General features: G+C 44.0%; 1 protein-coding gene across 3 annotated transcripts in view; it reads right to left on the bottom strand.

Moving 5' to 3' along the window:
- iqgap2 (IQ motif containing GTPase activating protein 2) overlaps positions 1–13,385 on the bottom strand; it is a 416,923-nt gene that overhangs the window by 181,848 nt on the left and 221,690 nt on the right. For all 3 annotated transcript variants that reach the window (XM_068029497.1, XM_068029496.1, XM_068029498.1), the window contains 3 exons: positions 5,989–6,056; positions 5,728–5,841; positions 5,211–5,389 (listed from right to left, as the gene is read on the bottom strand). In XM_068029497.1, coding sequence (XP_067885598.1) covers positions 5,211–5,389; positions 5,728–5,841; positions 5,989–6,056 — 361 coding nt within the window. The remainder of the gene's footprint in view (positions 1–5,210; positions 5,390–5,727; positions 5,842–5,988; positions 6,057–13,385) is intronic.

Here is a 13,385-nt window from a genome sequence, read left to right on the forward strand (position 1 = left end):
AGTCCTCCCAAAATGCATCACCTCACACTTCTCAGGATTAAACTCCATTTGCCACTGCTCTGCCCATCTTACCAGCCCATCTATATCGTCCTGTAATCAAAGGCTATCCTCCTCACTATATACGACACCAATTTTCGTGTCATCTGCAAACTTACTGATCGTACCTCCTATATTCACGTCTAAATCATTAATATGTACTACAAACAGCAAGAGTCCCAGAACCGATTCCTGCGGTACACCACTGGTCACGGGCTTCCAATCACAAAAACAACCCTCGACCATTACCCTCTGTTTCCTGCCACTAAGCCAATTTTGGATCCAATTTGCCAAATTGCCCTGGATCCCATGGGCTCTTACCTTCTTGACCAATCTCCCATGCGGGACCTTATCAAAAGCCTTACTGAAGTCCATATAGACTACATCACTGCTTTACCCTCATCTACACACCTAGTCACCTCCTCGAAAAATTCAATTAAGTTTGTTAGACTTGATCTCCCCCTGACAAAGCTATGCTGACCAACCTCGATTAATCCCTGCCTCTCCAAGTGGAGATTAATCCTGTCCCTTAGAGTTTTTGCCAACAGTTTCCCTACCACTGATGTTAGACTCACTGGCCTGGTAATTACCTGGTTTATCCCTGCTACCCTTCTTGAATAATGGTACCATTTGTTGTCCTCCAGTCCTCTGGCACTTCTCCTGTGGCCAGAGAGGATTTAAAAATTTGTGTCAGAGCCCATGCAAACTCCTCCCTTGCCTCACATAGCAGCCTGGAATACATCTTATCTGGGCCTGGGGATTTATCCACTTTTAAGCCCGCTAAAAAAACGCTAATACCTCCTCCCTTTCAATGCTAACTTGTTCAAGTATATCACAATCCCCCTCCCTGATCACTACACCTGCATCGTCCTTCTCCATAGTGAACACAGATGAAAAGTAATCATTTAAAACCTCATCTACGTCCTCAAGCTCCACACACAGATTGCCAGTTTGGTCCTGAATGGGCCCTACTCTTTCCTTGGTTACCCTCTTACCCTTAATATACTTAGAAAATGCCTTGGGATTTTCCTTTATCTTGCCCGTCAGCATTTTTTCATGCCACCTCTTCGCTCTCCTAATATCTTTAAGTACCCCCCAACACTTTGTATACTCCTCTAGGGCCTCTGCTGTTTTCAGCTGTCTGAATCTGCCATAAGTCTCCTTTTTTTCCCTTATCCAATCCTCTATATCCCTTGACATCCAGGATTCCCTGGATTCATTGGTCCTACCATTCACCTTTATGGGAACATGTTGGCCCTGAACTCTCACTATTTCCTTTTTGAATGACTCCCACTGGGCTGATGTAGACTTTCCTACAAGTAGCTGCTCCTAGTCCACTTTGGCCAGATCCTGTTTTATCATATTGAAATCGGCCTTCCCCCAATTCAGTACCTTTATTTCCAGTCCATCCCCATCTTTGTCCTTTTCCATAACTACCTTAAATCGTAGAGTTATGGTCACTATCCCTGAAATGCTCCCCCACAGACACTTCTACCACTTGTCCGGCTTCATTCCCGAAGATTAGGTCCAGTACTGCCTTTTCTCTTGTAGGACTTTCTACGTGCTGGTTCAAAAAGCTCTCCCGGATGCACTTTCAGAATTCCGCCCCCTTTAAGCCTTATGCACGAAGACTATCCCAGTTAATGTTGGGGAAGTTGAAATCCCCTATTGTTATCACACCTCTGAGATTTGCCTACATATCTGCTCCTCTATCTCTCCCGGACTGTTTGGAGGTCTGTAGTACACTCCCAGCAAAGTGACTGGCCCCTTTTTGTTTTAAGTTCTACCCATATGGCCTCATTTGAGGAACCCAAGATAACATCCCCCTTACTGTAGTAATTGACACCTTGATAAATAGTGCAATGCCGCCCCCAACCCGTCACACCTGAAGATTCTAATCCATGGAATATTAAACTGCCGGTCTGCCCTTCTCTCTCCTTGCTATGCATTATTGAAGAAAGACTAAATCTGGTTGCCAGGTCTATGTAATGTAGAATGAAAATATTTTTGTCTTTGCCCCATACCTTTCTATCCATGGCAACTGCCTTGTAAAGGTCACATGCCAAATGAAGGCTTGAAATTGGATGTGGTGGCATTCTCCCATTTTTTAAGTAAAAGATTCCACACTTCTCACTAATCTCTTCTATTAGCCTCGCACACTCATCAACCACACCTGCATCCTTTAGCAGGACTTTTAATCTTTGACAAGTAGGATGAGCAAATTGTCTGCAACTTTTAAGACAATTTGCTTTTTTTCCCTCTGATTCTTAGCACCTGATGCTATTAATACTTGTCTAACATTCTGACGATAAACATCAGATTTTGTTAAGAGGATACAATAATGTCCTGATTGGGTAAACTGCAGATCCACTGACTTTCAAAAAAACAATTCCCTTATCATGTTCCATGTCAAGTTTCATTTGTGCCCTTTTCATCGAAGGTTTACTCTACAGAAAAGGTATCTCACTAGAGACTACATCAGTACTTGTAACATTGCTAACTCCATCTATTTTACGTGGAATTACAACTAGTGTCTTCAAGGTGCTGTCTTCACCAAACCCAAAGCAAGTAACCTTGCACTGATCCTCACTGTTGAGTGAATCCAAATAACATTTTTACCAATCTATTCCACATACCGTCAAATGCAAACACAATCTAGCACAACACAGTTGAATGAGTCCATAACTTTTTAAAATTCTTTCATGGGATGTGGGTGTCGCTGGCAAGGCCAGCATTTGTTGCCCTTGAACTGACTGACATGCTAGGCCATTTCAGAGGACAGTTAAGAGTCAACCACATTGCTGTGGGTCTGGAATCACATGCAGGCCAGACCAGGTAAGGACAGCAGATTGGACATTAGTGAACCAAATGGGTTGTTACAACCATCGACAACGGTTTCATGGTCAACATTAGACTAGTTTTTAAATTCTAGATTTATTAATTGAATTCAAATTTCACCATCTGCTGTGGTAGGATTCGAACCCATGTCCCCAGAGCATTAGCCTAGGCATCTGGATTACTAGTGCAGTGACATTACCACTACACCACCGCATCCCCAACTAACACATTCATTTCAGGGCTAAAACTCCTTGTGACTAGTACAATTTGTTCAGATTCATCATTATCTTCATCTTCTACCTCAGAATTCTCTGCCATGCGCTGTTTTACGCACCCTGCTTTGCGAAGTTCATCGCAATAACAATACTTTGAGTCACACTAAAAATACCTATTAACTGTTCTTTGGGCATTCCTGGGATTCATTTGCCTATTATTACTGTTCCAATTCAGTCTTCTGCTGTTTTAGCCATATCTGCTAAAGGTGCTTTCATTCTCATTCTGTATCTCATTCTCTATCTGTAACTCTTCCATTGTACTGACGCCTGTGTCCAGTATCTGGACCATTTTGAAATCTGGGAATCATCAAGTCCTCCACTCTTTGTGTACCTGCAGAATGTCCCCCAATTGTTCCACCAAAGCTGCAGGAAATGACTTGTTTCCACAGGAATTTATTTCAAGGCAGCAGACATCTGATACAACAGGGAGGCTCTCTCAGAGAACCAAACACCAGTTAGAACCAGAAGTCTGTACATATGTGACAGCTTAGCACAATCCAGCAACTTAAATGCTAGCCCCAAACTAGGTATCTCTGAATTGAATTTCCTCAATCTCTTATACAATTTGTTAAAGTCCATAATATATTCCTCCATTGAATAACCCGCCTGTTTCTGAAATCTATCAAAGTCTGACCATGCCTCATAGGCATTTAATAGATCATCTTTCTTGTAAATTTCATCAAAGAACTCCAATAGAAGATCCAAATCTTAATCAGTATCCAACTGACAGGCATTCAGCTCACAACATACTTTGATTTTACTTCTGGCAGGAAGCAAAAACATCAAGACCATAAGTTGGTTCCCGTTATTTTTTAAAAATCTTTTTTAGAGATACAGCACTGAAACAGGCCCTTCGGCCCACCGAGTCTGTGCCGACCAACAACCACCCATTTATACTAACCCTACAGTAATCCCATATTCCCTACCACCTACCTACACTAGGGGCAATTTACAATGGCCAATTTACCTATCAACCTGCAAGTCTTTGGCTGTGGGAGGAAACCGGAGCACCCGGGGAAAACCCACGCAGACACAGGGAGAACTTGCAAACTCCACACAGGCAGTACCCAGAATCGAACCCAGGTCCCTGGAGCTGTGAGGCGGCGGTGCTAACCACTGCGCCGCCCCGGACATAACCCGTGTCCGCATATCCACTTCATTCTTCCACTGATCATATGGTCCAGACTCTAAGAACATCAGAGAGGAATTATACCGTGACAATTTACACTTGCTTTCTGCCATTTCTCTCAATGGCTAATATAGGATTGTAGTCTTCGATCTGAAATTTCTTTTAGTTCCCAACCTTCACCTATAGGCTAGTCTCTGCTACCATACTATATTCCAGAAAGCCAGCTGGTGAAGGATACTACTGGAGTCAATCATTACTCAGTCTTACATGTATTAAGAGAGTGAAACACTACAAGCATACACCTCTTAAACACAGCACAGTTGCAGTAAATATCTCTTTATAGCTGCTCAAGTGAATCCCCAATTAATGCATATAATTAAATACAACTGATATACAATTAACATGGTACACGTCTCTTTTCACTAAAATTGGCAAGACAAGATCAGTCACAAGATGTGCTTCTGGAGGGGAAAATAGGATAAGGGATGTGGTAGAAAGGCAGGAGGTTATCTAACATCTGCCAAAGGTGGGCATGATGGGTTCAATGATCTTTCCCCGTCATTAACGTTTCTCATGTTCTGATTTCCATTGGTCCAGGAGGACTTCAAATCTGTTCACTGCCTCACTGGCAGTCAGACTGTTCGGGAAATGTAACAGGGCGCATTCTAGTAATCCAAAGCACAACACACTAAAATTTACAAACTATTCAGTCAAGATATGTAATCGCTTTATCATTAATTTTAAAGAAAGTACATTTTGTAGTTACATGCAAATAGGTAGAAAATATGAACATTTATACAAAGAATTCAGGAACAAAACTACACTAACCTCACAATGGAAAGCTAATTACAACTATTGGAAATCACTGATTCCAAGAAGCTGGAGTTCTCAGCTTTATATGTACACAAACATAATTGAACAGGATATCCTACCTTGCTTTTGGCACTCTCTTGCTTTGTTTGCTTGGCCTGAAATAATTTGTCTTGGTAATCCTGAGCTGAATTGTTCTCTATATTAGTTAAAATGGCATTTGGATTCATTAAAGCCTTTATGGTCTCCTCTGCAGCCCCTCGAGAAATTGCTTCGTTGATTGCAATTACCGCAGCATGCACTGGAGAAGGAAATAAGGGAAACTGAATTGAACATAAAATGTGATAATGTAGCCTTTAACGTACAGGCAAACAACACTAGCATTTAAAATTAAACATTTCAGTAAAAAGAGAAGACCATTAAAGATAAGGTGTCAATCCTTATTATGAACTCGAACCTATCTGAATAAATTGAATTTGCAGATACCAAACATTATTAGGCATTTTATTACAACTTAATTTCCATTACAGAAAGCACCAAGCTAGTTAATAATTCCTCAGATGCAAGATTTGGTATCGTACTCATTGCACACTTATTTTTATTTAAGCTGTCAACAGCCTGTAATAATCACATACGTACATGCAGCTTCATCAACTGAAAGTTCATTTGCCAGAATTCCACCAATTTTACTGAATGCAGGCATCTGAATACCATACTTCTCCAATTCCTTACGCATATTACTTATTTCTTCCTCTGTAAGAGAAAAGATACTGTTACATATTCACAATGCAAAGTTATCAGTTCAAACAAACTCTACATGTTGCATTTAAGGAAATTTTCTGAATCGATTCCTTTTTCATAGAAGCCTTTCTAGAATGAAATGGCAAATAACACATCTACCTGTAAAATCCACCTTTCCCAGCAAGTCTTGGATTTGCGGTGCTATTCCGAGTTTGAACAGGTACAGACTGCAATAAAATCAAAGTAAAATAACTTTCAATGTGTACAAGTAACTTTTTCATACTCATCCCTGTATTATTTTTAAATTGGAGGGAAGAACATAATACCAGTTTCTGTAATACAAATTCTTTCACCCGCACATTGAAGCAAAATTAATGTCCAATTTTGCTCAGAACAAGTTAGTTATGTAATTTATAGCTATATAAAAACTGATCAGAATTGGCCTTAAATTACTGAAAAGCCAGTGTGCTAAATGAAGTGATATACATCACTGAGCTGCTTGTATAATAATTTTAAAATTGGAAATTACTATGAGCACTTTTTAAATAAAAGTCAATCCAGGAGCTGAACGAGCTACCAGTTGGGCTACTATTACCACATTCCTTTTCCTTCTTCTTTGGCCTCCTTATCTCGAGAGACAATGGGGAAGCGCCTGGAGGTGGTCAGTGGTGTGTGGAGCAGCGCCTGGAGTGGCTATAAAGGCCAATTCTAGAGTGACAGACTCTTCCACAGGTGCTGCAGAAAAATTTGTTTGTTGGGGCTGTTTCACAGTTGGCTCTCTCCTTGTGCCTCTGTCTTTTTTCCTGCCTACTGCTAAGTCTCTTCGACTCGCCACACTTTAGCCCCGCCTTTATGGCTGCCCGCCAGCTCTGGCGATCACTGGCAACCAACTCCCACGACTTGTGATCAATGTCACAGGATTTCATGTCGCGTTTGCAGACGTCTTTAAAGCGGAGACATGGACGGCCGATGGGTCTGATACCAGTGGCGAGCTCGCTGTACAATGTGTCTTTGGGGATCCTGCCATCTTCCAAGCGGCTCACATGGCCAAGCCATCTCAAGCGCCGCTGACTCAGTAGTGTGTATAAGCTGGGGATGTTGGCCGCCTCGAGGACTTCTGTGTTGGAGATATGGTCCTGCCACCTGATGCCAAGTATTCTCCGGAGGCAGCGAAGATGGAATGAATGGAGACGTCGCTCTTGGCTGACATACGTTGTCCAGGCCTCATTCCACATTCCATCAGGGCATTACTAGCCCAGACCATTAATCAGATTTTCAGGGTTGTTGAAGAATGGTTCAATTCAAACTGTTGCATGCGCCCAAGATCCATATTCAATGTACTTCTAGAATACCGTGGTGCCAATAACTCCTGATGTCTAGGTCACCATCAAGTTCACTTGGTAGTGTAGATTTCCTGTCCTACATTGCTCTGGTTATAGTGGAAAGCCATTATTTCTGTCGCTATCGGATATGCCCTTGAAACTACCTCCTTCATGGTTCATACAAAGACACGAAGAGGCAAGAATCCATCAGCCTAATTAAGTCCAGCACATAAGTCAATGGTACAATCCCTTACAAGGTCAACACATTTGGCGGAATTTTTACAGCCCCCAATGAGCAGGCTTGTGGCAGGGGTGGCGTTACATTGAGTGGGAGGCGGGGGGCCATTCCTGACCCCTTCCCACATCCGCTGCAATTTTATACAGCGCGGCGGCAGTGAGAAATGGCCCGCCTGCTCCAGGCCCATCAAGGCCCTTAAGTGGCCAATTAGCTGCCACTTAAGGACCTGCTCCCACTGCCGTGGATATTTTATCCTCGGCGGCCAGACAGCAAAGGCCCCAGGAATCCTGCCTGTTAAAACCAGGCGGCCGCCTTTGCGGGCTGGGGGAGTGGCCACCTGATGGGGGCAGCTCTCCGAGGGGCCCTAACGCACAACACTCCCCTCGCCCCCCAAACCAAATCCCTTGCCTCACCGGGGCCCAGCCGACTGTCCCCGGCGAGGCCCTAAAAACTTGCCTGAGTTCTGGGGCCATACTTCCCGTTGCCTTTGAAGACTGGGTGTAGTCCCAGCAGTGGCCACCACTCCCAGTGGTGCTGCTGGGACTAACTGCTGCCGGTCCACTGACAGGCCGGCAACATCATTAAGCGTGACTTCCTGCCTCAAGGAGGTGAAAGTCCCGCCCAAGACCAATTAAGGGCCTGGAAAGCAAAAAATCCTGGCCTGGCTCTCCAGGCCTGGCGGAGGTGGGCTCACCACTGACTTTCCGACCGGTGGGTGGGGCTTCCCACCCAACTAAAAATTCTGGCCGCATCTGTGGAAAGAGAAGCAGAGTTAACGTTTCGGGTCAGTGACCCTTCTTCGGAACATCTCCGCTCAGTCCGCAAGCAGGACCCTGAGCTTCCTGTTGCTTGCCATTTCAACACTCCTCCCTGCTCTCATGCTCACATCTCTGTCCTGGGATTGCTGCAGTGTTCCAGTGAACATCAACGCAAGCTCGAGGAACAGCATCTCATTTACCGATTAGGCACACTACAGCCTGCCGGACTGAACATTGAGTTCAATAATTTCAGAGCATGACAGCTCCCCATTTTACTTTCATTTTTAGTTATTTTTTCTTCCTTTTTTTAAATAATCTTTTTTTTTTTGCATTTATTTCATTTCATCTTTCTTTGTTCAGTTTGCTTACCCACTGTTTTTTTTTCAAGTTTGCACTTGCTGCTGTTCAATATTCAGTGTATTTACACCTAATCTGTACTAATGCTTTGTCTTTCAACACACTATTAACATATTGTTTGCCTTTGCTCCATGACCTTTTGGTCAGCTATGTGGCCTGGTCCAATCTAGACCTCCTTTGTTATCTCTTGCCCCACCCCACCTCACTTGCTTATAACCTGTGACTTTTCTAATATTTGTCAGTTCCGATGAAGGGTCACTGACCCGAAACGTTAACTCTGCTTCTCTTTTCACAGATGCTGCCAGACCTGCTGAGTGATTCCAGCATTTCTTGTTTTTATTTCAGATTTCCAGCATCCGCAGTATTTTTCAATGAAATGTGGAAATTGAAGAGGAGACAGTTTTTAACATCAGGCTTTCATTCTTATTCCCCTCCCTTCCTTATTAGTATTTTTTTCTTCCAGGTTTTGCTTTCTTCCTCTTCATTCCCTTCCCATACAATTTCCCCTTTTTGGAAACTGACTATGGCTTTTCAAAAGATTCACACATACAAAATAGCAGTTAAAAACACAAGTGCCTGGTTTACAAGTACAAATTAGTTACTGCAAGATCCTTCAGAAAGGTACAATTTCTGGGAAGTTTGAAAGCACAGCAGAGTTACATTAGGCATCCCCTCAATCCAACAAAGTAACAAAACAGTGCAGAGCTCCGCAAAGGTGGGAGGGGGAGGGTGCTAGTACATCCCCCAGGTTCAACAATTTTTTTTTTACCCCAAAAAGCTTTACTTTATTTCCTCTTAACTACTCAAGTGATCTCTCTGACAAAATGTAAAGAGCTGCACAAGATAATTAATGTTATAGTGAGAGGATTATCAAGCCTCTACTTGACACCTCTAGCAATGGCATACCACAGGTTAAGAGCTGATTGGAAATTCTAAGCACCAAATCACATTCTGCTCAGTAGTAGCCAGAGGTGCTAGCCTTTAGATAAGACATTAAACTGAGGTCTTGTCTGTCCCAATAGATCTTAATGATCCCATGTCACAATTTAGAGGAGCAGGGAATTCTCCTGATGTCCTCACCAACTCTCCTCCCTCTATCATTATCACACAAAAAAAAACCCAGTCATTAATCTCATTGCTGGTTATGGAGGGTTGCTACCACATCTGGCTATATAAGTCATTGTATTTCATACAGTAATTCACTGTGAGAAGGTCAGATATTTTGACATAATAAGACACTAATTAAATGCTAGTATTGTAATAAGTCTGATTCTACCACATCAACACTCTGTCACCTTTATTTTAGGTTTCCGTGCTATGGCCTTTTAGTTTTTATCTTTCCTACCCTATCTCTACATTAAGGCTATAATTTACAAAAATCACAGTCTCCAAAATGACGAAAGTAGTCAGGGTAGGTGCGATGTAAAAACATTCATTAAACAAATAGCACTGCACAGTAAGCATTCACTATTTTAATCTCTTTACCTTATTGTGTTGTCTACACTCCTGTCCAGCATGCAATTCAACCATAGGGTAAGGAGTATCCTGGAATGCAAGGCTAATCCAGCTTCTTTCTGCGACTATAAACCATGTCCTTAAAACTGTCTTCCCCTTCGCCCTCCTTGGATTTCTACGTCACCAAGATTGAGGTGATCCATTCAGCTGCATCTGCCACATTCCCCTCCTTCCGCTTGCCCACCATCTAATGTTTCCCCAAGCTGTCCCCCTGCCTGATGCTGCAACTTCCTCTAGTTTCTCTTCTATTTCCCTGTATGTCCAACTGCATCTTGTCCACGAGACCCACATACTGATTTTTCAACTCTATTCCAACTAAACTGCTAACCATCCAACTTTCCTTCCTGAACCCATGCAACCCCTCCCTTTCAAAACTATCAGCCTCATCCTCAAAAAACCCATCATCAGCCCTGCTGTCCTTGCAAACTATCACCCGATCTCTAATCTCCCTTTCCACGGTCCTTAAATGGATTGTTGCCTCCAAATCCATACGCATATTTCCCAAGTTTCAATCTCTCTTACCACAACAGTGAAATGCCCTGAAGTACACTGTACATGTACACTATCCCTCCTCATCCTTCTTGACCTCTCTGCTGGCTTTTACACAGAAAGGCACACCATTTTCCTCCACTGCCCCTCCATCATTGTTCATCTGAGTTGGCACGCCCTCACTTGGTTCCACTCTCGTGTATCCAATCATAGCCAGAGCATCTCTAGCAATGGGTGTAAACATCTGCACTTTTACATCTGCAATCCAAGGATCTCTCCTTGGCCACTCCTGTTCCTTATCTGCATGCTACCCCTCAGTTACAATCATCCAAAGACTTGACATTAGCTTTTACACATACACTGGTGACATCCAGCTTTACCTTGCCACCTCCGCTCTCAACCCCTCCACTGTCTCTGCAGTAAATCTGCTTCTCCGATATATATTCCTGGGTGAACAACAATTTTGTCCAAATAAATGTTGGGAAGTATGAAGCCATCGTCTTCAGCCCCCCTATAATTCCCTCACCATCGATCCCATCCTCCTCCAAGCCATCATTTCAGATGGAAGCTAAGTAATCACAACCTTGCTGTCCTATTTGACCCAGCATACTTCCACCTCCATAACACCTCCTGTCTCTGCCCATGCCTCAATCCATATGCTGCCAAAACCACCATCCAAACATTTGTTACCTTCAGATTCTACTATCTAACGTTCTCCTGGCTGATGTCACGCCTTTCATCCTCCACAAACTTCGCCATATCCAAAACTCTGCCATCCACATTCTAAATTGCACCAAGTCCCGCTCAGCTACCTCTCCTGTGCTCACTGACCTACATTGGTTCACATCCTCCAAAGCTTCTCATTTTAAATTCTTATCCACATGCACAAATACCATGCAAAAACTCCTCTAGCACTACAACCTTCCAAGAACTCTGCGTTCTTCCAATTTTGGTCTCCTGTACACTGCCCCCCAACCCCCCAATTCCTTTGCCCCACCACTGGAAGGCTTCAGCCATTTGGGTGCTAAGCTCTAATTCTCAAACCTTTGTAAGACTTACTTTAAAACCATCCTCCTTGACAAAGCTTTGAATCACACCTTCCAGTATTAGCAGTGATTTAGTGTCAATTTTTGTCTGATTAGACTATGAAGCATCTTGGGAAGTTTATCTACGTTAAACGTGCTTATATAAATGCAAGTTGTTGCTGATTATCCTGAAATTGTTAGCCCTACTTGGATTACCAGATGATGAGAATATGTTCTTTACATTTCCCTGGTGAACAATTGGAGGAGTAATTTAGTTTATTAACTTCTGCATTTTCACCCTCAATTTCAATCACATCCACATCTTTTGGAGCAGTGTTATCCAACCCCACCCCCCCATTCACAGCTCACCCCCCTCGCACCCCCTTCCCCTGCACCACACTCTCCTACCCCCTGCAGACCCCCTCCCAGCTCCCCCTTCCCACCACACCCCTCCTCCCCCACACCCCCTTCCACCCACCTCCTCCCACCGGCATCCACCTACCCAAGGTAGAGACCAAGTGGGCACACATCAGAGATGCCATCTATGACTCAGCAATGACCACCTATGGCAAACGTGTGAAGCGGAATGCAGACTGGTTTCAATCTCATTGAAGAGCTGGAACCTGTCATAGCCGCTAAGCGCATTGCACTGCTGAACTACAAGAAACCCCCAGCGAGTTAACATCCGTAGCACTCAAAGCAGCCAGAAGCGCTGCACAAAGAACAGCCAGGCGCTGCGCAAATGACGACTGGCAACAGCTATGCAGTCATATTCAGCTGGCCTCCGACACAGGAAATATCAGAGGAATGTATGATGGCATTAAGAGAGCTTTTGGGCCAATCATCAAGATTGCCCCCCTCAAATCTAAATCAGGGGACACAATCACTTTCCAACGCAAGCAAATGGACCGCTGGGTGGAACACGACCCAGAATTGTACTCCAGGGAAAATGTCACTGAAACCGCCCTCAATGCAGCCCAGTCTCTGCCAGTCATGGATGAGCTGGACGTACAGCCAACAAAATTGGAACTCAGTGATGCCATTGATTCTCTAGCCAGCGGAAAAGCCCCTGGGAAGGACGGCATTACCCCTGAAATCAGCAACAATGCCAAGCCTGCTATACTTTCAGCACTGTACGAACTGCTTTGCCTGTGCTGGGACGAGGGGGCAATACCACAGGACATGCACGACGCCAATATCATCACCCTCTATAAGAACAAGGGTGACTGCGGTGACTGCAACAACTACCGTGGAATCTCCCTGCTCAGCATTATGGGGAAAGTCTTCACTCGAGTCGCTTTAAACAGGCTCCAGAAGCTGGCTGAGCGTGTCTACCCTGAGGCACGGTGTGGCTTTCGAGCAGAGAGATCCACCATTGCCATGCTGTTCTCCCTTCGTCAGCTACAGGAGAAATGCCGCGAACAACAGATGCCCCTCTACATTGCTTTCATAGATCTCACCAAAGCCTTTGACCTCGTCAGCAGACGTGGTCACTTCAGACTACTAGAAAAGATTGGATGCCCACCAAAGCTACTAAGTATCGTCACCTCATTCCATGACAATATGAAAGGCACAATTCAGCATAGCAGCGCCGCATCAGACCCCTTTCCTATCCTGAGTGGCGTGAAACAGGGCTGTGTTCTCGCACCTACACTGTGTGGAATCTTCTTCTCCCTGCTGCTCTCACATGCGTTCAAGTCTTAAGAAGGAATTTTCCTCCACACAAGATCAGGTGGTAGGTTGTTCAACCTTGCCCGTCTTATAGCGAAGACCAAAGTACGGAAAGTCCTCATCAGGGAACTCCTCTTTGCTGACGATGCTGCATTAACATCTCACACTGAAGTGTGTCTGC

This window comes from Heterodontus francisci, chromosome 4 (assembly GCF_036365525.1).
Source record: "Heterodontus francisci isolate sHetFra1 chromosome 4, sHetFra1.hap1, whole genome shotgun sequence".
Taxonomy (NCBI): Eukaryota; Metazoa; Chordata; class Chondrichthyes; order Heterodontiformes; family Heterodontidae; genus Heterodontus; species Heterodontus francisci.